General features: G+C 39.1%; 1 protein-coding gene across 1 annotated transcript in view; it reads right to left on the bottom strand.

The window, feature by feature from the left end:
* Positions 1 to 23,026, bottom strand: part of GOLGA5 (golgin A5) — a 39,098-nt gene that overhangs the window by 8,718 nt on the left and 7,354 nt on the right. The window contains exons 4-9 of the mRNA XM_081228878.1: positions 22,615 to 22,834; positions 22,039 to 22,162; positions 19,473 to 19,676; positions 15,397 to 15,567; positions 12,835 to 12,963; positions 10,146 to 10,244 (exon numbers count right to left, since the gene is read on the bottom strand). Of these exons, the coding sequence (XP_081085004.1) occupies positions 10,146 to 10,244; positions 12,835 to 12,963; positions 15,397 to 15,567; positions 19,473 to 19,676; positions 22,039 to 22,162; positions 22,615 to 22,834 (947 nt within the window). The remainder of the gene's footprint in view (positions 1 to 10,145; positions 10,245 to 12,834; positions 12,964 to 15,396; positions 15,568 to 19,472; positions 19,677 to 22,038; positions 22,163 to 22,614; positions 22,835 to 23,026) is intronic.

Here is a 23,026-nt window from a genome sequence, read left to right as displayed (position 1 = left end):
AAATTGAGGAAGTGGACTTTGAGGACAAGATTTAAGACTTTCCCCCCTTTTCCTCTTTTTACAACGAATTATTCCAAATTAAGGAGGTGGACTTAGAGAGCAAGATTTCAGACTTCTCGCCCTTTTCCTCTTTTTACAACGAATTATCCCAAATTGAGGAGGTGGACTTGGAGAGCAAGATTTTTGATTTTTCCCCCTGCTCTCTTTTTGTGAATGTGTATGTGTAATCTTCTGTGTAAGATTCTCTCTGTATAGCTTTGCTTCCACCATATGTCTCAGGGTTCTATCGGTCCGTGTTTTTTTTTTTTTTTCAATAATTACTTTCTAATTTTAATAACGCTACTATATTTCATACTTTATTCTATTTTACTTTACCTGCTCTTTCTTTTTTTCCTACTCTCCCTTCCTCCCTCCCTCCCTCCGCTCCTCCTTTCCTTCTTTCTTTTTCTTTCCTCCCTCCCACCCTTCTTCTTTCCACTTTCTTTTTCTTTCCTTCCTCCCTCCCTCCTGTCTTTCTTCCTTTCCTTTCTCCCTCCCTCCCTCCTTTCTTTCCTTCTTTCTTTCCATCCTTCCTCCCTCCCTCCCTCCCTCCTTTCTTTCTTCCTTCCTTCCTTCCTTCCTTTCTTCCCTTCTTCCTCTCTTTCCCTCTCTCTTTCTTTCTTCTACTAATTCTTTCTTTCTACTTTTTCTCCCTGTTACTCTGAGCCGGGTGGATGAAAGGCTCTTGGTGCTGCAGCCAGGAGCCAGTGCTGTGCCTCTGAAGTGGGAGAGCCAACTTCAGGACACGGGTCCACAACAGACCTCCCAGCTCCACATAATATCAAGCAGCGAAAATCTCCCAGAGATCTCCATCCCAACACCAGCACCCAGCTTCAGTCAACGACCAGCAAGCTACAGTGCAGGTCACCCTATGCCAAGCAACTAGCAAGGCAGGAACACAACCCCACCCATTAGCAGAGAGGCTACCTAAAAACATAATAAGGCCATAGGCACCCCAAAACACACCACCAGACGTGGACCTGTCCACCAGAAAGACAAGATCGAGCCTCAACCACCAGAGCACAGGAATTAGTCCCCCCCACCAGGAAGCCTACACAACCTACTGAAACAACCTTAGCCACTGGGGTCAGACACCAAAAACAACGGGAACTACGAATCTGCAGCCGGCAAAAAGGAGACCCCAAACACAGTAACATAAGCAAAATGAGAAGGCAGAAAAACACACAGCAGGTGAAGGAGCAAGATAAACACCTACCAGACCTAACAAATGAAGAGGTAATAGGCAGTCTACCTGAAAAAGAATTCAGAATAATGATAGTAAAGCTGATCCAAGATTCTATTTCCATGATCCATAATCTTGGAAATAGAATAGACAACATGCAAGAAACAGTTAACAAGGACCTAGAAGAACTAAAGATGAATCAAGCATCGATTAAAAACACAATAAATGAAATGAAAAATACTCTAGATGGGATCAATAGCAGAATAACTGAGGCAGAAGAACGGATAAGTGAGGTGGAAGATAAAATAGTGGAAATAACTGATGCAGAGCAAAATAAAGAAAAAAGAATGAAAAGAACAGAGGAGAGTCTCAGAGATCTCTGGGACAACATTAAACGCACCAACATTCGAATTATAGGGGTTCCAGAAGAAGAAGAGAAAAAGAAAGGGACTGAGAAAATATTTGAAGAGATTATAGTTGAAAACTTCCCTAATTTGGGAAAGGAAATAGTTAATCAAGTCCAGGAGGCACAGAGAGTCCCATACAGAATAAATCCAAGGAGAAATACACCAAGACACATATTAATCAAACTGTCAAAAATTAAACACAAAGAAATCATATTAAAAGCAGCAAGGCAAAAACAACAAATAACACACAAGGGAATCCCCATAAGGTTAACAGCTGATCTCTCAGCAGAAACCCTACAAGCCAGAAGGGAGTGGCAGGACATAATTAAAGTGATGAAGGAGAGAAACCTGCAACCTAGATTACTCTACCCAGCAAGGATCTCATTCAGATTTGATGGAGAAATTAAAACCTTTACAGACAAGCAAAAGCTGAGAGAGTTCAGCACCACCAAACCAGCTTTACAACAAATGCTAAAGGAACTTCTCTAGGCAAGAAACACAACAGAAGGAATATACCTACAATAACGAACCCAAAGCAATTAAGGAAATGGGAATAGGAACATACATATCAATAATTACCTTAAATGTAAATGGACTAAATGCTCCCACCAAAAGACACAGAGTGGCTGAATGGATACAAAAACAAGACCCATATATATGCTGTCTACAAGAGACCCACTTCAGACCTAGAGACACATACAGATTGAAAGTAAAGGGATGGAAAAAGATATTCCATGCAAATGGAAATCAAAAGAAAGCTGGAGTAGCAATTCTTATATCAGACAAAATAGACTTTAAAATAAAGACTATTAGAAGAGACAAGGAAGGACACTACATAACGATAAAGGGATCGATCCAAGAAGAAGATATAACAATTGTAAATATTTATGCACCCAACATAGGAGCACCTCAATACATAAGGCAAATACTAACAGCCATAAAAGGGGAAATCGACAGTAACACACTCATAGTAGGGGACTTTAACACCCCACTTTCACCAATGGACAGATCATCCAAAATGAAAATAAATAAGGAAACACAAGCTTTAAATGATACATTAAACGAGATGGACTTAGTTGATATTTATAGGACATTCCATCCAAAAACAACAGAATACACATTTTTCTCAAGTGCTCATGGAACATTCTCCAGGATAGATCATATCTTGGGTCACAAATCAAGCCTCGGTAATTTTAAGAAAATTGAAATTGTATCAAGTATCTTCTCCGACCACAATGCTATGAGACTAGACATCAATTACAGGAAAAGATGTGTAAAAAATACAAACACATGGAGGCTAAACAATACACTACTCAATAACGAAGTGATCACTGAAGAAATCAAAGAGGAAATTAAAAAATACCTAGAAACAAATGACAATGGAGACACGACGACCCAAAACCTATGGGACGCAGCAAAAGCAGTTCTAAGGGGGAAGTTTATAGCAATACAATCCCACCTTAAGAAACAGGAAGCATTTCGAGTAAACAACCTGACCCTGCACCTAAAGCAATTAGAGAAAGAAGAACAAAAATACCCCAAAGCTAGCAGAAGGAAAGAAATCATAAAGATCAGATCAGAAATAAATGAAAAAGAAATGAAGGAAACGATAGCAAAGATCAACCAAACTAAAAGCTGGTTCTTTGAGAAGATAAACAAAATTGACAAACCATTAGCCAGACTCATCAAGAAAAAAAGGGAGAAGACTCAAATCAATAGAATTAGAAATGAAAAAGGAGAAGTAACAACTGACACTGCAGAAATACAAAAGATTATGAGAGATTACTATAAGCAACTCTATTCCAATAAAATGGACAACCTGGAAGAAATGGACACATTCTTAGAAATGCACACCCTGCCAAGACTGACTCAGGAAGAAATAGAAAATATGAATAGACCAATCACAAGCACTGAAATTGAAACTGTGATTAAAAATCTTCCATCAAACAAAAGCCCAGGACCAGATGGCTTCACAGGTGAATTCTATCAAACATTTAGAGAAGAGCTAACACCTATCCTTCTCAAACTCTTCCAAAATATAGCAGAGGGAGGAACACTCCCAAACTCATTCTACGAGGCCGACATCACCTTGATACCAAAACCAGGCAAGGATGTCACAAAGAAAGAAAACTACAGGCCAATATCACTGATGAACATAGATGCAAAAATCCTCAACAAAATACTAGCAAACAGAATCCAACAGCACATTAAAAGGATCATACACCATGATCAAGTGGGGTTTATCCCAGGAATGCAAGGATTCTTCAATATACGCAAATCAATCAATGTAATACACCATATTAACAAGTTGAAGGAGAAAAACCATATGATCATCTCAATAGATGCAGAGAAAGCTTTCGACAAAATTCAACACCCATTTATGATAAAAACCCTGCAGAAAGTAGGTATAGAGGGATCTTTCCTCAACATAATAAAGGCCATATATGACAAACCCACAGCCAACATTGTCCTCAATGGTGAAAAACTGAAACCATTTCCACTAAGATCAGGAACAAGACAAGGCTGCCCACTCTCACCACTCTTATTCAACATAGTTTTGGAAGTTTTAGCCACAGCAATCAGAGAAGAAAAGGAAATAAAAGGAATCCAAATTGGAAAAGAAGAAGTAAAGCTGTCACTGTTTGCAGATGACATGATACTATACATAGAGAATCCTAAAGATGCTACCGAAAAACTACTAGAGCTAATCAATGAATTTGGTAAAGTAGCAGGATATAAAATTAATGTACAGAAATCTCTGGCATTCCTATACACTAATGATGAAAAATCTGAAAATGAAATCAAGAAAACACTCCCATTTACCATCGCAACAAAAAGAATAAAATATCTAGGAATAAACCTACCTAAGGAGACAAAAGACCTGTATGCAGAAAACTATAAGACACTGATGAAAGAAATTAAAGATGATACAAATAGATGGAGAGATATACCATGCTCCTGGATTGGAAGAATCAATATTGTGAAAATGACTCTACTACCCAAAGCAATCTACAGATTCAATGCAATCCCTATCAAACTACCAATGGCATTTTTCACAGAACTAGAACAAAAAATTTCAAAATTTGTTTGGAAAAACAAAAGGCCCCGAATAGCTAAAGCAATCTTGAGAACGAAAAACGGAGCTGGAGGAATCAGGCTCCCTGACTTCAGACTATACTACAAAGCTACAGTAATTAAGACAGTCTGGTACTGGCATAAAAACAGAAAGATAGATCAGTGGATCAGGATAGAAAGCCCAGAGATAAACCCACGCACATATGGCCAACTTATCTTTGATAAAGGAGGCAGGAATGTACAGTGGAGAAAGGACAGCCTCTTCAATAAGTGGTGCTGGGAAAACTGGACAGGGACATGTAAAAGTTTGAGATTAGATCATTCCCTAGCACCATACACAAAAATAAGCTCAAAATGGATTAAAGACTTAAATGTAAGGCCAGAAACTATCAAACTCTTAGAGGAAAACATAGGTAGAACACTCTATGACATAAATCACAGCAAGATCCTTTTGGACCCACCTCCTAGAGAAATGGAAATAAAAACAAAGATAAACAAATGGGACCTAATGAAACTCCAAAGCTTTTGCACAGCAAAGGAAACCATAAAGAAGACCAAAAGACAACCCTCAGAATGGGAGAAAATATTTGCAAATGAAGCAACTGACAAAGGATTAATCTCCAAAATTTATAAACAGCTCATGCAGCTCAATAGCAAAAAAACAGACAACCCAATCCAAAAATGGGCAGAAGACTTAAATAGGCATTTCTCCAAAGAAGATATACAGACTGCCAACAAACACATGAAAGAATGCTCAACATCATTAATCATTAGAGAAATGCAAATCAAAACTACAATGAGATATCATCTCACACCAGTCAGAATGGCCATCATCAAGGAATCTAGAAACAATAAATGCTGGAGAGGGTGTGGAGAAAAGGGAACACTCTTGCACTGCTGGTGGGAATGTGAATTGGTACAGCCACTATGGAGAACGGTATGGAGGTTCCTTAAAAAACTACAAATAGAACTACCATATGACCCAGCAATCCCACTACTGGGCATATACCCTGAGAAAACCATAATTCCAAAAGAGACATGTACCAAAATGTTCATTGCAGCTCTATTCACAATAGCCCGGAGCTGGAAACAACCTAAGTGTCCATCATCGGATGAATGGATAAAGAAGATGTGGCACATATATACAATGGAATATTACTCAGCCATAAAAAGAAACGAAACTGAGCTATTTGTAATGAGGTGGATAGACCTAGAGTCTGTCATACAGAGTGAAGTTAGTCAGAAAGAGAAAGACAAATACCGTATGCTAACACATATATACGGAATTTAAAAAAAAAATGTCATGAAGAACCTAGGGGCAAAACGAGAATAAAGACACAGACCTACTTGAGAATGGACTTGAGGATATGGGGAGGGGGAAGGGTAAGCTGTGACAAAGCGAAAGAGAGGCATGGACATATATACACTACCAAACGTAAGGTAGATAGATAGTGGGAAGCAGCCGCAGAGCACAGGGAGATCAGCTCGGTGCTTTGTGACCGCCTGGAGGGGTGGGATGGGGAGGGTGGGAGGGAGGGAGATGCATGAGGGAAGGGATGTGGGAACAGATGTATATGTATGACTGATTCACTTTGTTATAAAGCAGAAACTAATTAAAAAAAAAAAAAAGAGAAATCTAGAAACAATAAATGCTGGAGAGGGTGTGGAGAAAAGGGAACACTCTTGCACTGCTGGTGGGAATATGAATTGGTACAGCCACTATGGAGAACGGTATGGAGGTTCCTTAAAAAACTACAAATAGAACTACCATATGACCCAGCAATCCCACTACTGGGCATATACCCTGAGAAAACCATAATTCAAAAAGAGACATGTACCAAAATGTTCATTGCAGCTCTATTCACAATAGCCCGGAGCTGGAAACAACCTAAGTGTCCATCATCGGATGAATGGATAAAGAAGATGTGGCACATATATACAATGGAATATTACTCAGCCATAAAGAGAAACGAAACTGAGCTATTTGTAATGAGGTGGATAGACCTAGAGTCTGTCATACAGAGTGAAGTTAGTCAGAAAGAGAAAGACAAATACCGTATGCTAACACATATATACGGAATTTAAAAAAAAAATGTCATGAAGAACCTAGGGGCAAAACGGGAATGAAGACGCAGACCTACTTGAGAATGGACTTGAGGATATGGGGAGGGGGAAGGGTGGGCTGTGACAAGGCGAAAGAGAGGCATGGACGTGTATACACTACCAAACGTAAGGTAGATAGATAGTGGGAAGCAGCCGCAGAGCACAGGGAGATCAGCTCGGTGCTTTGTGACCGCCTGGAGGGGTGGGATGGGGAGGGTGGGAGGGAGGGAGATGCATGAGGGAAGGGATGTGGGAACAGATGTATATGTATGACTGATTCACTTTGTTATAAAGCAGAAACTAATTAAAAAAATAAATAAATAAACTTAAAAAAAAAATGGAAAAAAAAAAAAAAAAGAGTAGCCCCCGCTTGCCACAGCTAGAGAAAAGCCCACATGCAGCAACAAAGACCCAATGCAGCCAAAAATAAATTTTTTTTTTTTTTTTTTTTTTTTTTTTTTTTGCTGTACGCGGGCCTCTCACTGCTGTGGCCTCTCCCGTTGCGGAGCACAGGCTCCGGACACACAGGCTCCGCGGCCATGGCTCGCGGGCCCAGCCGCTCCGCGGCATGTGGGATCTTCCGGGATAGGGGCACGAACCCGTGTCCCCTGCATCGGCAGGCGGACTCTCAACCACTGCGCCACCAGGGAAGCCCTAAATTTATTTTTTAACAAACTAAAAAAAATAAGAAGATTTATCCATGTTGTCGTATCAGTAGTTTGTTTCTTTTTATCACTGAGTAGTATGCAATGTGTTTATCCATATACTTTTTTTAAAAATTAATTAATTAATTAATCTTTGGCTGCGTTGGGTCCTTGTTGCTGTGCACAGGCTTTCTCTAGTTGCGGCGAGCGGGGGCTACTCTTTGTTGTGCGTGGGCTTCTCGTTGCAGTGGCTTCTCTTATTGCGGAGCACGGGCTCTAGGCGCGCGGGTTTCAGTAGTTGTGGCGCACGGGCTTAGCTGCTCCGCGGCATGTGGGATCCTCCCAGACCAGGGCTCGAACCCGTGTCCCCTGCATTGGCAGGCGGATTCTTAACCACTACGTCACCAGGAAAGCCCCCACGTACTTGTTGACAGACATTTCAGTTGTTTCCAGTTTGGGCTACTTATGAACAAAGCCACTACAAATATTCCTGTACAAGTCTTTTTGTGGACATATGGCTTCACTTATACTGAGTAAGTATCTGAGGTTATAGGTTAGACGTATGTTGTTAACTTTATCAGAAACAGCCAGTTTTCCAGAGTGGCTGTACTACTGTACCCTCCCACCAGCAGAGTATGACAGTTCCAACTGCACCACGTCCTCAACGCGTGGTACTGCCAATCTTTCCACTTTCTGCCAGTCTAGTGGGCGTGGAGTGCTGTATCTCCCTGAGGTTTTAATTTGCATTTCCCTGATGACTAATGATTTTGAGCACCTATTCATGTGCTTATCTGGCTATTCATAATCTTCTTTTGTGAACTGTCTACCCAAGTCTTTTGTCCATTAAAAAAAAATTAGTTGTACATCTCTTTAGTTTCAGTAAGAGTCCTTATCCTGGTCACAAACCCTCTGTCAGCTGAGCTATGCATTGTAACCAGCTCCTCGCAGTCTGTTGCTGACCTCTCTTCATTTTTGTCATGGAGTCTCTGGATGAGCAAAAATTTTTTAATTTTGAAGAAGTCCAATTTTATCACTTTTTCCATCTATGGTTAGTGCTTCTTGTGTCCTAAGAAATCTGTCTTCTCCCAAATTGCAAAAGATTTCCCTGTACTTTCTTGTAGGAGCTTTGTAGCTTACGCCTAGCTTCATTCCGTATCAATTTTTGTTAATTTTACAAGTCTAATTAGGGATAAAGATCAATGTTCATTTTTTTCCACAAGTTTTTATCTAGTCCCATAAAATAGTTTTTAAAGAAAGAAAAAATAGTCAAACTGCAATGTAATTTTTTTTTTTTTGGCTGCATTGGGCCTTTGTAGCATGTGGGGTCTTTCGTTGTGGCAAGTGGGCTCTCCGTTGCGGTGCACAGGCTTCTCTCTAGTTTGTGGTGTGTAGGCTCTAGAGCACGCAAGCTCACCAGTTGCAGCACACGGGCCCAGTTGCCCCACAGCATGTGGGATACTAGTTCCCCGGCCAGGGATAGAACCCATGTCCCCTGCACTGGAAGGCAGACTCCTAACCACTGGACCACCAGGGAACTCCCATGCAATGTAATTTTTTAACCAAGATATTTTTCTCCGAGGAGGCCCAAAGGTAATAACATAAGCAGAAACAGCATTTTTTATTGTTCATTCAGTATATATCTTAACTCACTAATTGAGTGGGGTTTTGTTTTTTTTGCAGTGTATTAAGGGGTTGATATCTTTTTAAATTGTACAACTTCCTTCTTACTTAGATGAAAAATCTTTCGGAGATAACCTCCTATGGTTAATTCTTGATTAACAAAAATACCATGATATCTTAGATATAGTATGTACTCAATAAACATTTTTAAAATATTGGAATGTTTACCTAAGCATTAAACTGACTGATGGTTTATGCTTTCTTTTAATCTTCTGTTAGCAAGTCATCTTACCGTTTGTCATCATTTCACAAATGTAGGAAAGGGAAGGAGAAGGGAACACTCAAAATCAGTTAGCTGTCCCCAACTCTTATAAAAATTTAAAGTTTTTAAACATTTTAAATTATGGACTACTAAGAAGTCTAAGAACTTAAAAAAATTAAATTATTTGACTTTTCATGTTCAAACAAAGTCATCACCTAACTGAAAAATGAACTAGTCAATCTATGCAAATTATTTAAATGATCAATAAGTTCATTATTTATTAAGTCAATCATGTGAATATAAGAGGGGAAAGGACAGTGTATAATGACAGGGTAAATGAATGCACGATTTTGTCAGTTAATGATAAAGACTGGCAAATCTGAGTGGTAGGCGCATATTATTTTCTATGTTTCACATTTTCAGTTATAAAAAGGTCTTAGTGACTCTAACGAAAGATCTATTAATAAGAAAATGTATTGTTGGATTTTTCTGAGGAAAACACACTGTAAAACTGGCAATCAGCAAAACTACCACTGAAGTTAGATGGTATGAAATTCTGGAGTAACTCACATCTCCTTGGGTGACTGGTTATAAGATACCTGTATAAGAAGCAAGCCCTAGAATACAGCAAATGCAGACTCAAATGGCATTCAATGGAAATTCATTCTATATCACATTGAAAATAACTTACCTCACTACTCCAACAACAGGATTCAGGTGAAAATACAGGAAAAGAAAGTCTTACTGTATCCCTAAAAAAAATGTAGTTTTACAATGGTATCTTTGCCCAAGTTGTGAATGCTGCTTCATACCTGATTCCTGAGTTTTTGAATTTCATCTTCTCGATCTTTAATTCTGCTTTGCAATGTGTTCTTTGTTCGATACAGATCTTCTTCCATGTAGTGGAATTCCTACAGAGTGAGGCACAAATAAACAAAAGCTAAGTCAGTGCTCCCTATGTCATCTCCAGTACCTGAAACAATGCCTGACACAGGTAGGCACTTGATCAATATGTGCTGTGTATATACTGAATGAGTAAATGAACAGACTTCAAGGGATCTGATGAAAAGTTAATACTTCAGCATGATGTATCAATTTGTATATGATGACTAAGCACAAATCTTTTTTTTTTTAATAAATTTATTTATTTATCTATTTATTTTTTGGCTGCGTTGGGTCTTCATTGCTGCGTGTGGGCTTTTCTCTAGTGGCGGCAAGCGGGGGCTACTCTTCGTTGCAGTGTGTGGGCTTCTCAATGCTGTGGCTTTTCTTGTTGCACAGCACGGTTCTAGGTGCGCAGGCTTCAGTAGTTGTGGCTCACGGGCTCTAGAGCTCAGGCTCAGTAGTTGTGGCGCACGGGCTTAGCTGCTCTGCGGCATGTGGTATCTTCCCGGACCAGGGCTTGAACCCGAGTCGCCTGCACTGGTAGGCGGATTCTTAACCACTGTGCCACCAGGGAAGTCCCAGAGCACAAGTCTTTATTGGTCATATGTTTTCATTTTTCTTGGGTAGAAAAACGTAGGAACAGAACTGCTGGATCATATGATAAGTGTATGCCTAGCATAAAGGAAGAAAACCTGCCAAACTGTTTTCTGAATGCTTTTCAAAATACCTGTACCATTTTGCATTCCTACAGGAATATGAGAGAGTTCCAGTTCTTCCACATCCTTTCCCACATTTGGTACTGTCAGTCTCTGTAAGTGTGGCTATTATAGTGGGCATGTAGTGATATCTCACTGTGGTTTCAATTTGCATGTCCCTGATGATTTTGGGCAGCTTTTCACGGGCTTATTTTTATCAGGCAATATCTTGCGCCTGTTTTGCTCCATCACTGATAAAACACAGAGAGAGGAAAGAAAGAAATACCTCCAAATTCACTAACAACTGCACCAAACTAGTTTGTATGAAGGACAGGATCAGTAAGGGTCAGGTGAGAATTAAAGAGTAAAGCAATGCCAGGAAAGAAAGGGTAGATCATTAAGTACCTTCAAAAGCATTATGCTTAATGGTGCAAAGTAAAGGGAGCTGTATGAAGAAGTAACGTGATATGGAATCAAACTGCTAGAGACTACTTTAGACATTTAGTTCAACCTGTTCACTTCACAGACTAAAAAAACTGAGATAAGTGAGAAAAGAGAAAATGAGGAAGGTAATTAGGTTAGGTAGGGGAATAATAATTTACAAGAAGGTTTGCCCAGTTTCTTTTAAGCTCTAGGCTAGCATAAAATTTAAGGCTGAAATTTACTTAAATTACTTAAAGGACTATTTAATCCCAAGATTAAGTATTTCCCATCCAGAACATCTGATTACTAAATAAATAGCCTAGAGCTACATTCAGCTCCACTTTCCTCTATACTTAATTCCCTCATTTTAGAAAAGGGCACTGCAAGTGGATGTGTAAAACCATCGGCCATAATAAAATGAAAGTTATCTCACTAAACATCAAGAACATCAAATTCTTGCCTTTTAATATATACTAGCTCCTTAAATAAATTAAAATGCAATTTCTGAAAGGAGAGCTAATCTTACAACCAAATTATCTAAGATAGCCTATGATGTACCCTACAGGTTGTTACTCGGTGAATTTTTCTCTTACTACTCAGGAAATCACTGTCATAATAAAAACAAACACTTCCCTGAAAATAGAACCCGTTTCAGAAATGATAAATCCTAATGAAAAAAATCTTCAAAGAATATATAAGTATGCAAAGCTGGAAACGTTATAAGTGATGCACTGAGAAATATACAAAGCTTTCCCTTTTGTAAAATGAATAGTGATTTTATTGTGAAGATGAAATAAGATAATGTATACTAAGTACCTATAACAATGTTGTTACTCAGTAAATTATAGATGTTACGAATATTACATATAGATTCTTATTGTGAAAATGTGACTGTAAACATGTTTAACTGTGTTAGTACTGAAACTGTCATATAAGTACATTGAAGTAAAATAATTTGGCTTGGAGAGCAGACAACTGCTAATTGAATAATGAAATATAATTTTAAACATGATTTGTAAGTAAAGTCTGTTATAAGCATTTTTTCTCAAAACAGAAAAAGCAGTCTATTATGGCACTCATGTTGTATTTATATTTCTATTAAATAAAAGTTACTACTGTTTCTAGAAAGTAAAAATCTGATAAAATACAAAAATCAACTGATGTTTTCAAGTGTTCTAACATACATACTCTGACAAGGAGATACAATAAAATACAGACAGAGCAGTAGAAGGAATTCTGGGCTCTGGGACAGGAATGCTGGATTCTATTCTGTTCTCTAATTAGCTGTGTGATATTAAGCAAGTCTCAAAATCATTTTGTGTCGCTATATTTCACCTGTTAAAACAAACAAGCAATGAGGAGGGTGGGTTAGTAATAAGGTAGGAGGGACCTCTGAGCTCATCCTCTAAGAATTTCAGTAAGCTGCTTTACTAGCAGTCTCCTCATATGACCGCTGGTGGACAGTCTTCCTAGGTAATCATCAATCTAAAATCCTTACCTGCTTCTGTCGGTCCAATTCTGCCTCTAGTTCCTGTTTAGCTGCTCTTTGTCCAGCTATTTGGTCTTGCAGATCCTGTAATTGTTCTCTTGCTGATTCTGCTTCACTAACCTGCTGAGCCTCCATATCCTAAAAAGATGAACCGTACATGTGAAAGCAAAAATGAACTGTTCAGTTCAGTATTTACTGAGTGATCATTATGTGCCGTGAACAGGGCTCAGCAGGCACTGGAGGGATAAAGATGAATGAGACACAGACGCAGACTAAACGGAGCACAAAAACTGGCCCCTCCTTATATAACACGGCAAATGGTGAGAGAAATGAACAGGATGCTGCAGCAGAAACCATTTGGTTTAATGACCAGGAGCAGACAGCGGCTCACTGGGAGATGTGTCTCTCTATTCAAAAGCAACAATTTCAAGAATAGAAATGTAACATCAAAAAGGACTTCACTGCGTTAGTCCCCTGAAATTGCAGGCTATAAGTAGTTTTGTACATGTGTGGGTATCAACATACAGTAATATACAGTAAAACTAACTTTTCTCTCATATCACCTGAGGTTAGTATATTTCTTTTCTAGCTCTATTACTATTATCTGTTTTCACATCTTCCCATATTTCTCACTTTAACTTCTTCACTTGGTGTCACTATTCTCACTTCTTCAAACTCAAAAAGCAGCTTCTAGGTATCTGTGAAATCCACTAGTGGCAAAGAACATTGCTCTAGGTTTCTGTATTTTCTCTCTGCGGGTTAATAAGCACAAGTCCATTCATACAGTACTACATGAAACAAAAACTGGCATCTTAACTTTGCTTTTTATCTTTTGGTACATTGTGTTATATACTCATCTCCACAAACTCTGGCACTTCGCATACTGTTTGAAACAACTGATAGGTTAATGATACTCCCATATAACCACAGTAAAATACTCTAAATTCACACAACTTTGTGGACTTAGTGGAAAACAGCAATAAGTTAAATTATTTTTCCCTACCATTTTCAGGGTGAGTAGAAAGTAGACTAATCTTTGTTACCAATTTGACTAAATCTGATGAATTCTCAAGAGATAGGCAGTAAGCGCAGTGGTTAAGGACACATGTCCTGGAATCAGACAGACTGGGTTCTAATCCTGGCTCTGCTACTTTACGAGTCATGGCAAGTTAGTTTCCTTCTCTGCACCTAAATTTCTTCAAACTGTAAAATGAGAATGCATCATCTCCCTCACGGGGTTCTGGTACGGAATAAATGAAAGGACATATGTCGAGGGCTTTATGTAGCGCTTGGCACATGAAGTGCTCAGCAAATGACAGCTGCTATAATTAACAATTCTTCCATTTTGCCAGACCTAATCCTATGGTCCTTATTATCAATTTCATAAACTTCTTGAGAAAGGATAGGAAAATGTGTCAATGTTATCAATGATGCTGGGGTAGGGATGAGATATTAAAGTAAAACAAATCATATTTTTCATAATCTCATGCAAAAGACACGGAATAGGTAGGAAAAAGTTTAGCATTTATTCAATTTCAAATTCATGGGACTTAAGTCTTTGGAATTCAAAATTATTTAGAGAAAAAAGATCCTACACTTTAAAGGACAGTAAGAAAAAAACCCAGAAATAATAGCAGCTACTATTTACTGAGCCTATTATGTGTCAGAAACAGTGCTAGGCCCTTTATACATAGTATCCCTTATTCTCAAGAGAACCTTGTTGTCGTATGCAACCTACAGATGAGAAAACTAAGGCTCAGTGAGATGTGGTACCTGGTGTAAGGTAACACATCTACTGAGTGCCAAAGCCAGGATACAAGATCTGCATCTAGATCTGACACTCAAACCCATGCCCCAGACAAGCCAGCCCATTCTCACAACTTCCACACTTGCCACTGTTGTTCATGTACATCTTACAAATCAATAATTATCTAAGTTAATGCATGGATAAGTATTCTTGGCAGAAAGTTGTTTTGTTTTTTTTTCTTTTTTAAGAAGAGAAGGCTCATTACCCCACACTTTTATCTTTCCCATCCTCAGAGACCCCACCTATGTCAAAGACCCCATGTTTAAGATAAATAAGTGGCCCAATTTTACCTTTCGATTAAATATATTAATTACGCAAACTATAAATTACAAGATTACGCGTGAAACTATAAAAGATCAACCCTAAGCCCATTCTAATATTAGACAACACCCTAGTTTTAGAAACAAGCCCAAATCTAATTTGTTTTTAACCACTAGAATGTTAGGTCCATAAATATGAAGATTGTCTGGTTCTCTGTTATAGCTCTAAGCCTAGATGTCTGGCACATGGCAAATACCTCGTAAGTATCTGCTGAATGAATGAATCTGGTTACCTATCTTTCTTATTCCTATAACTTTAAGTCAATCAATGGACAAGAAACTTATTGCTTTAGATTCACTTCTGTATGGTAACTAATATTCCCAAAGTTTCACACATTATTTCGCCAATACCCTTCCCTCAAAATATAGAATCCATCATGTCTCAAGCTACTAATACCTGAGGGTAAATGGCTGTCTGTGAAGCTGAACAGTAATGTATCTTACCTGTAATTCAGATCTCAGCTGATGTATCTGACCCATCAGTTTCTGTATTTCCTCCCTTTGCATCTCCTTCTCATGCCGAAGTTCTTCTAGTTCCACGCTATTTGCAGTACTGCTATCTAGGCCTTCAAAACCAGACCCTTCCTTTAAGCTGTTAATCAGTTTTTCTTTAGACTATCATAAAAAAAAGAATAGCAAAGCAGAGTTAGCTTGTACACTGAATATCATCTACCACACGCAAATTAAACTGTTATGGGAATATTCCAATTATATTCTCCACCAGAGAAAGTCCACAGAATGTTAAATCCATAGGGATAAAAATGCAACAGAGCTTTGCTGTAACAGCGTTCTTGGACTGTAGTCCCCAGGACCCTGTTATTGTTGAAAACTTGTTATTAACAAGATTCTTCTCATCCTTTCTTATACTCCCCCCCCGCCACCAATCACATTACACTCAACAATATTTATGGAGAACCTACAATGGGTTTGGCACTATGCTAAGCGTCCTATGTAATAAAGACAACGTCACTCCAGACAGCACCCTCTGCCTTACGAATCAAAAGGGAAGTGACAAATATCCGATACAAGGCAGAGTTCTGAGCAGAAAAAAATACACTTCTGGGGAAGAGAAGACTTTACTTGAAAGAAAGCTCTTATGCTGGTCCTGGAAAATGGCTAAGATTTTAAAAGGTGTAGAGAAAACAGAGGACAAAGCATAAACTGAAAAAACACGAGGGCCCAAGAGTATCCTGGGATGCATTCAGACAGAATGTCAGGACCAGTGTGTGAGGGCTTCGGATACTGGGCTAAAATGTGTGAATTGTACTGGGCGGTCCAGAGCCAGTTACCGGGAAGTGGATAAGGAAGTGATATGACCAGAGGTGCGTTTGAGGAGGGTAACTCTGGCAGAGGTTTAAAGCGGTAGCTCACAAACTATGGTCGATGGGCCAGATCTGGCCTGTGGCCTTTTTTTGTATAGCTCACTAAGCTAAGAATGGTTCTTTACATTTTCAAAGGATTATAAAAAAGTAAAGACAAAGAATATGTGATGGAGATCACATACAGCCCTCAAAGTCTACAACAGGAACTATTAGGCCCCTTACAGAAAAACTTTGCCGACACCCAGTATAAAGGATAAGTTGGAAGAAGAGATTTGACATGGGAAGACTAGTTTAAAAAGTGCTGTAATCCTAGGCCAGTAATAAAAAGGACCATTGGTTCCTTCACCATAAATAAATATTTGAAAGCCACTCTCCTCCATCAAAAATAGTTTCTCCTCTTTATGGGTGATGTCTTCCAGCTTTTCTGTATTTTTCAAATTTTCTATAATAAACATGATCAGATCTACATCTGTATTTATATATCCATACCTCCATGTGGCTAAAGAGCAGACCTCTTGGGCTTCCCTGGTGGCGCAGTGGTTGGGAGTCCGCCTGCCGATGCAGGGGACACGGGTTCGTGCCCCGGTCCGGGAGGATCCCACATGCCGCGGAGCGGCTGGGCCCGTGAGCCATGGCCGCTGAGCCTGCGCGTCCGGAGCCTGTGCTCCGCAACGGGAGAGGCCACGGCGGGGAGGGGCCCGCGAACCGCAAAGAAAAACAAACAAAACACAGCAGACCTCTCTGCTGAGCTTCAGGCCTCTCCACTTCGGATGGCCTTCCCGATACTTTCACCTCGATGTCACGTCAATTTTGCAAACTCACCGTAATTTATCATCATCTCCTTCAATCCTAGACCGCTGTCTCTCCTGTTTTCCCTTTTGCAGTAGCACACGGGAACATCCTTCGTACACTCACACCAGAAACCTGGGATCATCCTAGATTCCATTTACCTTTTTCTCTCTTCTTCCCATTAAATCCCCAAGTCTCATATATTCTACCTCCTACAACTCTCCCAGCAGTCCCTGGTTTGTCATCCTCACTGCCACAAACTTAGATCAGGTCCTCCTAATTTCTTACCACTATTTTTGATAAAAGCCTCTTTATCATCTACATCTCACCATCCCACTCCTCATCCCTTCGAGGTATTCAACAATTTACTGAGTACCTACTAAGGGCCAGGCACTGTGCTGGGGATTCAACGATAAACAAGACAGACATCCAACACTCGCCTAACCTCTTCATGGCTGCCACAGTTCTTACACCCAAATCTGATCATGCTGCTCAAGTCCTCCAAAACCTCCCCACCCCCTACCATCACCTATAGGATAAAATCAAAACTCCTCTGCATGGTATGCAAGGCCTTCCACAATCTGGCATCTGCTGTCATTGAGTTTTCTCTCCCATCTCTTAATCTCTAATACTTGATGCTCTAGCAACAGAGAACTAGCTGCAGTCTCCTAAATACACCATGTTCCCTCAGGCCCGCTCTGCTCTGGCACAGGCTGTTCTACCTGAAATCTCCTCTCTACCACAGGTCTTCCTACTCATCCTTCAAGTTCCTCTTCATCCAGCATCTCCAGTGATCCCTGACATCTCCAGGCAGGTTTTAAGGACTTCTTCTTTCAAGCTCCCACAGTACTGCGTCAATAATTTCATTTTATCAATTGCCTCAGTGCTGTCCCACTAAACTGAATGCTCCCTTAAGAAAGAGGACACATCTTTTGAGCTCAGTATCCTCAGCACCTATCAAAGTGCCTAGTGAATAGTTAGGTGCTCAATTAAGTACCTCTTAGATGAATTAACAAATTACACTGATACAACACAAATAATTAGAAAGAAGAGTTTAGAGGAGATGGATATGATATTTCACAGATGTAGAATAAAAAAGGGTTCATTGCCAATAGGAGGCAGGCGCTAAAGGAAAAAGGTGGAGTCAAAAGGACACTGCAGTTTCAAGTTTCACTGCCTAGGAAGGTGGCAATATCACATATGAAAACAGGAGAATGGAGGGGAAGCTGATTTGGGGGTTGGGACATCCCACATAAGAGAAGCATGGCAGGCATTCAGAAACCAGGTGGGAAGTTGGAGCCATGCTGAAGTCACATCAAGTGACAGAAGCAGAGTATATGACAAAGCAAAATAAAAAAGAATAACAAAAAAGGACAGAAGAAGAGGACCCAAGAGAAACAGCAGTAAAGAGAAGACAGAGAGCTAAGGCAGTACACGTAACATTAGAAGGCGGCTTTCAAGAAGGTAGGAGGGTTCACAGGGTCAAAACCTCTACCAAAATCAAAGTGGATGGAAACCAGTAAGAGGACAGAAAGCATTTAGGTCACTAAAGACTTTTCAGAAGACAATTTCAGAAATGTAGTGGGGACAGAAATTACATACAAGAGTTAAAGTTAACAGTTCTAAAATGAAGACAGCAGATATCATACGTCTGGCAGATGTCGCACGTCTGGCATTAAAAGAAAGGAGAAGGACAGGGAAATGGATCAAAGTGGTCAAAAGAGCCAAAAGCAATGTTTTTAACAGTTGTTATGTTCTTCCTTGTTGATCCTCTCTTGAATTTTTCAGAGGGACTGGTCTAGGCCTCCTCCAGCTCTCAGATCTCCTCTCACAGCGTCTTCCCCCTCCCTTAGATCTAAGACTGTAGTCATCTAATGTAGTTTTCAACTTCTCTTTCCTTTGCCTTTCATATCAGAGTGAAGACGTGCCCTTTCATTTTTTTTGGGGGGGGGGATAATTCTTCCGCCTGTGCATTGATTCCATCTCCTTTCACCTCATTTAAGCCCTTTCTCCGTAAGTCTGTCCTCTTTCTTCCTCTGTACCTTTCTCTCTGCTGCCTTCTTCTGGCTCAGCTTGCTCAACAGCACATGGTTACTTAGTGGAAGAACAAAGACCAGATCTTGAAACACCTAACTGAGGAAAAAACATTGCTTTTGGTGATTAAGGTGACAGGTTGAAGACCTGAACTAGGTAGTGGCGGAATGAATTTTTTTCTTAAAAGGAAAAAAGTGGTAGGAACAGGAGACATTTCATCTTTTTTTATAATATTTCTAAGAAGAGCAAGGCACCTGAAGCAAGCCAACCCAGTCAAACAGGAACAAAGTATCTCACAGATCTATAAAAAGTCTCAGAATGTCTCTCGGTCATCTGGCCTATCTTAACATTCACACATGTGCATCTCACGCTTACCTGGAGTATTCTGGTAGCTTTCTGCTTGTAGTCAATTAATTCCTGCTTAGAGGACTCCAAGTTGGACTTAAGCATTTTGATTTGCTGCTGTAGCTCATCCGCTCTCTTCTTCTCATCTGAGTATTTTCTTTCCGCCAGGGTAACTGCTTCTGCCAAATTCTGGCGCTCCGCTCCCATTTTATTAAGGCGTGCAGAAAACTCGCTCTGTGACAAAGTTTATATTATACTTATTATATCATTTTGCTTTGAGGTATACTTTACAACCATCCATTTAGATATCTCATGGGATTTATTAGCTCAGCCCAACAACATAACAGGGAGGTAAAAAAGGTTCTTCATTTGTTAGGAACTGAAGAACAGGAACTCTACGGTTGTGGTTCCCAAACATGGCAATTCGTCAAGATCAGTGAGGGAGTCTGTTAAAAACACGGCTGCCCAAAGCCTTCCTTGGGCTTAACTGAGTCGGAAATTCCAAGACTGGGCTTGGGAATCTGTTTTTTAAGAAGTTTCCCAGGTGAATCTGGTCACTTGGATACTAGGTCTGGTCTGACGCTAGCTGATCAATGAATAAAAGTCTACAGAAAACTAGAAAGTCTATTAGAAAACAAATGGAAGACACAAGTACACAGCTACATCTTTTCTAATATCATGGCTAATGTTTTTCCTTTATTTCAGTTTTTCTAATAAACTATTCCCTCTAATTTTTTTAGCTTAAGAAACTTTTAAAGTACACTCTAAAAAACACATGGTCTGTCCCTTAGCCTAAATTTAGTTCTGAGAATTATTTATATTTTACCCTTATTTTCAAAAGCTCCCATCACCAAAAAAACTCAGAAGGCGAGACAGAAGTCAGAAAGCTTTTATAGTTACACGCCAATGACTAAAGCCCACAAACCTTGGATCCAATATGAACTCCTGTTTGGAAGAAAAGGAGCAGGAGGACCGCTCAGTGAGGCACACTGAGCATGTGAAATGTGTCTGCAACTGAGAACTGCATTTTTAAGTTTATTCATTTAAATTAATTTAACATACTGAAGCTCAATTCAATTAATAATAGATTTATGGAGACATAATTCACATTCCATAGAGTTCACCATTTTAGGATGTACAATTCAGTGTTTTCCTGAATACAATTCAGTGTAGTGTTCTCAGAGTTGTGCAACCATTGCCATTATCTAATTTCAGAACATTTTCACCCCAGATAGAAATCCTCTACCCGTTCGTCCCCCTTCCTCCCAGCCCCTGGCAACCATTTATCTACTTTCTTTCTCTACAGAATTGCCTATTCTGGACACTTCATACAAATGGAATCAACAATATGTGGCCTCTTGTGTCTGGCTTTCTTCACTCAGGATAATGTTTTAAAGGTTCATGCATGTTATAGCATGAGTCAATAATTCATTCCTCTTTATGGCTGAATGATATCTCCTTGTGCGGATATGCAACATTTTGTTTATCCGTTCAGCAACTGACGGACGTTGTATTGTTTCCAGTTTGGGGCTATTATGAATAATGCTGCTATGAACATTCATGTACAAGTTTTTGTGTGGACATGTATTTCCAATTTTCTTGGGTATATACCTAGGTGCAGAATAGCTGCAGCATATGGTGACCCTATGCTTAACTTTTTGAAGAACTGTTATTCTGAGTAGGTTTAGAACAACTTTTTCACCTATAAATTTTATGAAATCTAAATACAGATCGAGTATTTCTGAAGAAAATTTAGTGAATGAATTGAGATGAACTGTGCTGTAAGTGTAAAACACACCGTATTTTAAGGAATCAGTATGCAAAAAAGAATGTAAAATACCTCATGAATAATTCTTAACATTAACTACATGATGAGATTGATAGTGCTTGGGGATATTTTACTGTGGTAAATAAAATCTATTAATAAAAAATTTTAAAAGCCTATATTACCTGTTACTTCCTTTTAGGGCTGAACTCTTTTCACCTGTTGAAAAGACAGTCTGAGCCAGCGGTTCTCAACCCTGACTACCCATTAGCTACACCTGCAAATCGTGTAAATCCAAATCACCAACACCTATGCCCTACCTCATACAATGGGATCTGACTCCCTGGGAATGAAGACTCGGCATCAGAAAGTATTAAAACCACACAGGAGGTTCTGATGTGTAGACAGAGCTGAAAATCACGAAACTAGATGCAAAAATTCACTTAAGTGTAAAACTCTAAATAAACATTATGTACAACTTCCTCCTGAAATAACAGAATCAGATTAAACTGGAATCAGAAAAAGCTTAAATAAAAAGAATGAGATGCCTCAAATCAGCTTTTAATCAAATAATGGTAATGCTGGCTGCACAACCAAATTAAATGAAAAGATGTATATATCTAATGAATATTAAGTAGTTTAATTGTTTTTCAACATAGAAAATTAAATTTAGCAAGGATCAAGCTAAATGTTCAAATACTTAGTTTCTGCCACAGAAACAGAGTTTTCTGAAAGGCACTGCAGAATTTTATTACAGTAAATATGTTATGAACAGTGTAAAGCGATTCCTCCTCATCCAAATAACCAGAGCCCTGCAGTCCCCATTCTAACCTGCATTTGTTTATAGCTCTCCTGCTCTCTCTTCAGAGTGGCATCTGCTTCGTGCAATCTCTCCTGAAGAGTTTGTAGAGCTTGACTCTGCAGGCTACTACCTTCGCTGTGATCCTGCATTATTCTAAAAGAAAAGACATCACTTGAAATAACTCATTTCCACAGTATACAAATGAAAAGGTAGAATAATTTTTAGAGCATTGGCATATTAGCACAAAAAAGATGCCTTGACTAAAACATTCTTAGAGAAATCTTTTTCCCTTTTAATGGACTGTAATCTATATTTTTAGGCATCCAAATGTAAGCACACGCCACACATCATTGTATGTCAAAAGATTAATGACACTGCTCTTCAAATATTTTTAAATTCAGAATTTGCTAACAATGCATCTCAAAATTCAGAGAATAAATCCATTTTTAACCACACGCATTTCCAGCATTACCAAAAGCTACATTTTCTCTCCTGTAAATTTACAAAGTTAAATTTTGATAAGACAGTATTTACTACCATGTTTATCATTACTTGCATTGATAAACATTCTAGCTCATTTTCTCAATATTAATAGAATTAGCTACCGTGATTTTTCACTCTGTAAGGCTTCCAGTGCTTCTGTGCGAGTATTCAGCAGCTGGTCAGCTTCTTGGAGTCTCACTTTCAGTACAGCCAGCTGGGAATCCTTTGCAGCCACCGCTTCAGTCAGGTCATCCACTTGTGCTCGAAGTTCTCGAGTTATTCGATCACTCTTTGAATGGTCAACATTCCACTTTTCAACTCTTGCTCTTGCTTTGTTTAATTCTTAAAAAAAAAAAGAAAAAGAAAGAAATTTCTCCATACAAGTAAACACATCTTTCTCAGAGCACACAAAGATTCTCCTTTGAATCCCTTTAGTACTTATTGCCAAAATTAGCTTACAAATATCTTCAAATTTTTTGCTCCAAGAGAGACCTCCATTTTCCAAGGCCAACATTCATATCTATATTACAGTTA

This window comes from Mesoplodon bidens (genome assembly GCF_964165515.1).
Source record: "Mesoplodon bidens genome assembly, chromosome: 3".
Taxonomy (NCBI): domain Eukaryota; kingdom Metazoa; phylum Chordata; class Mammalia; order Artiodactyla; family Ziphiidae; genus Mesoplodon; species Mesoplodon bidens.
This window is presented reverse-complemented; position numbering and strand designations above follow the sequence as displayed.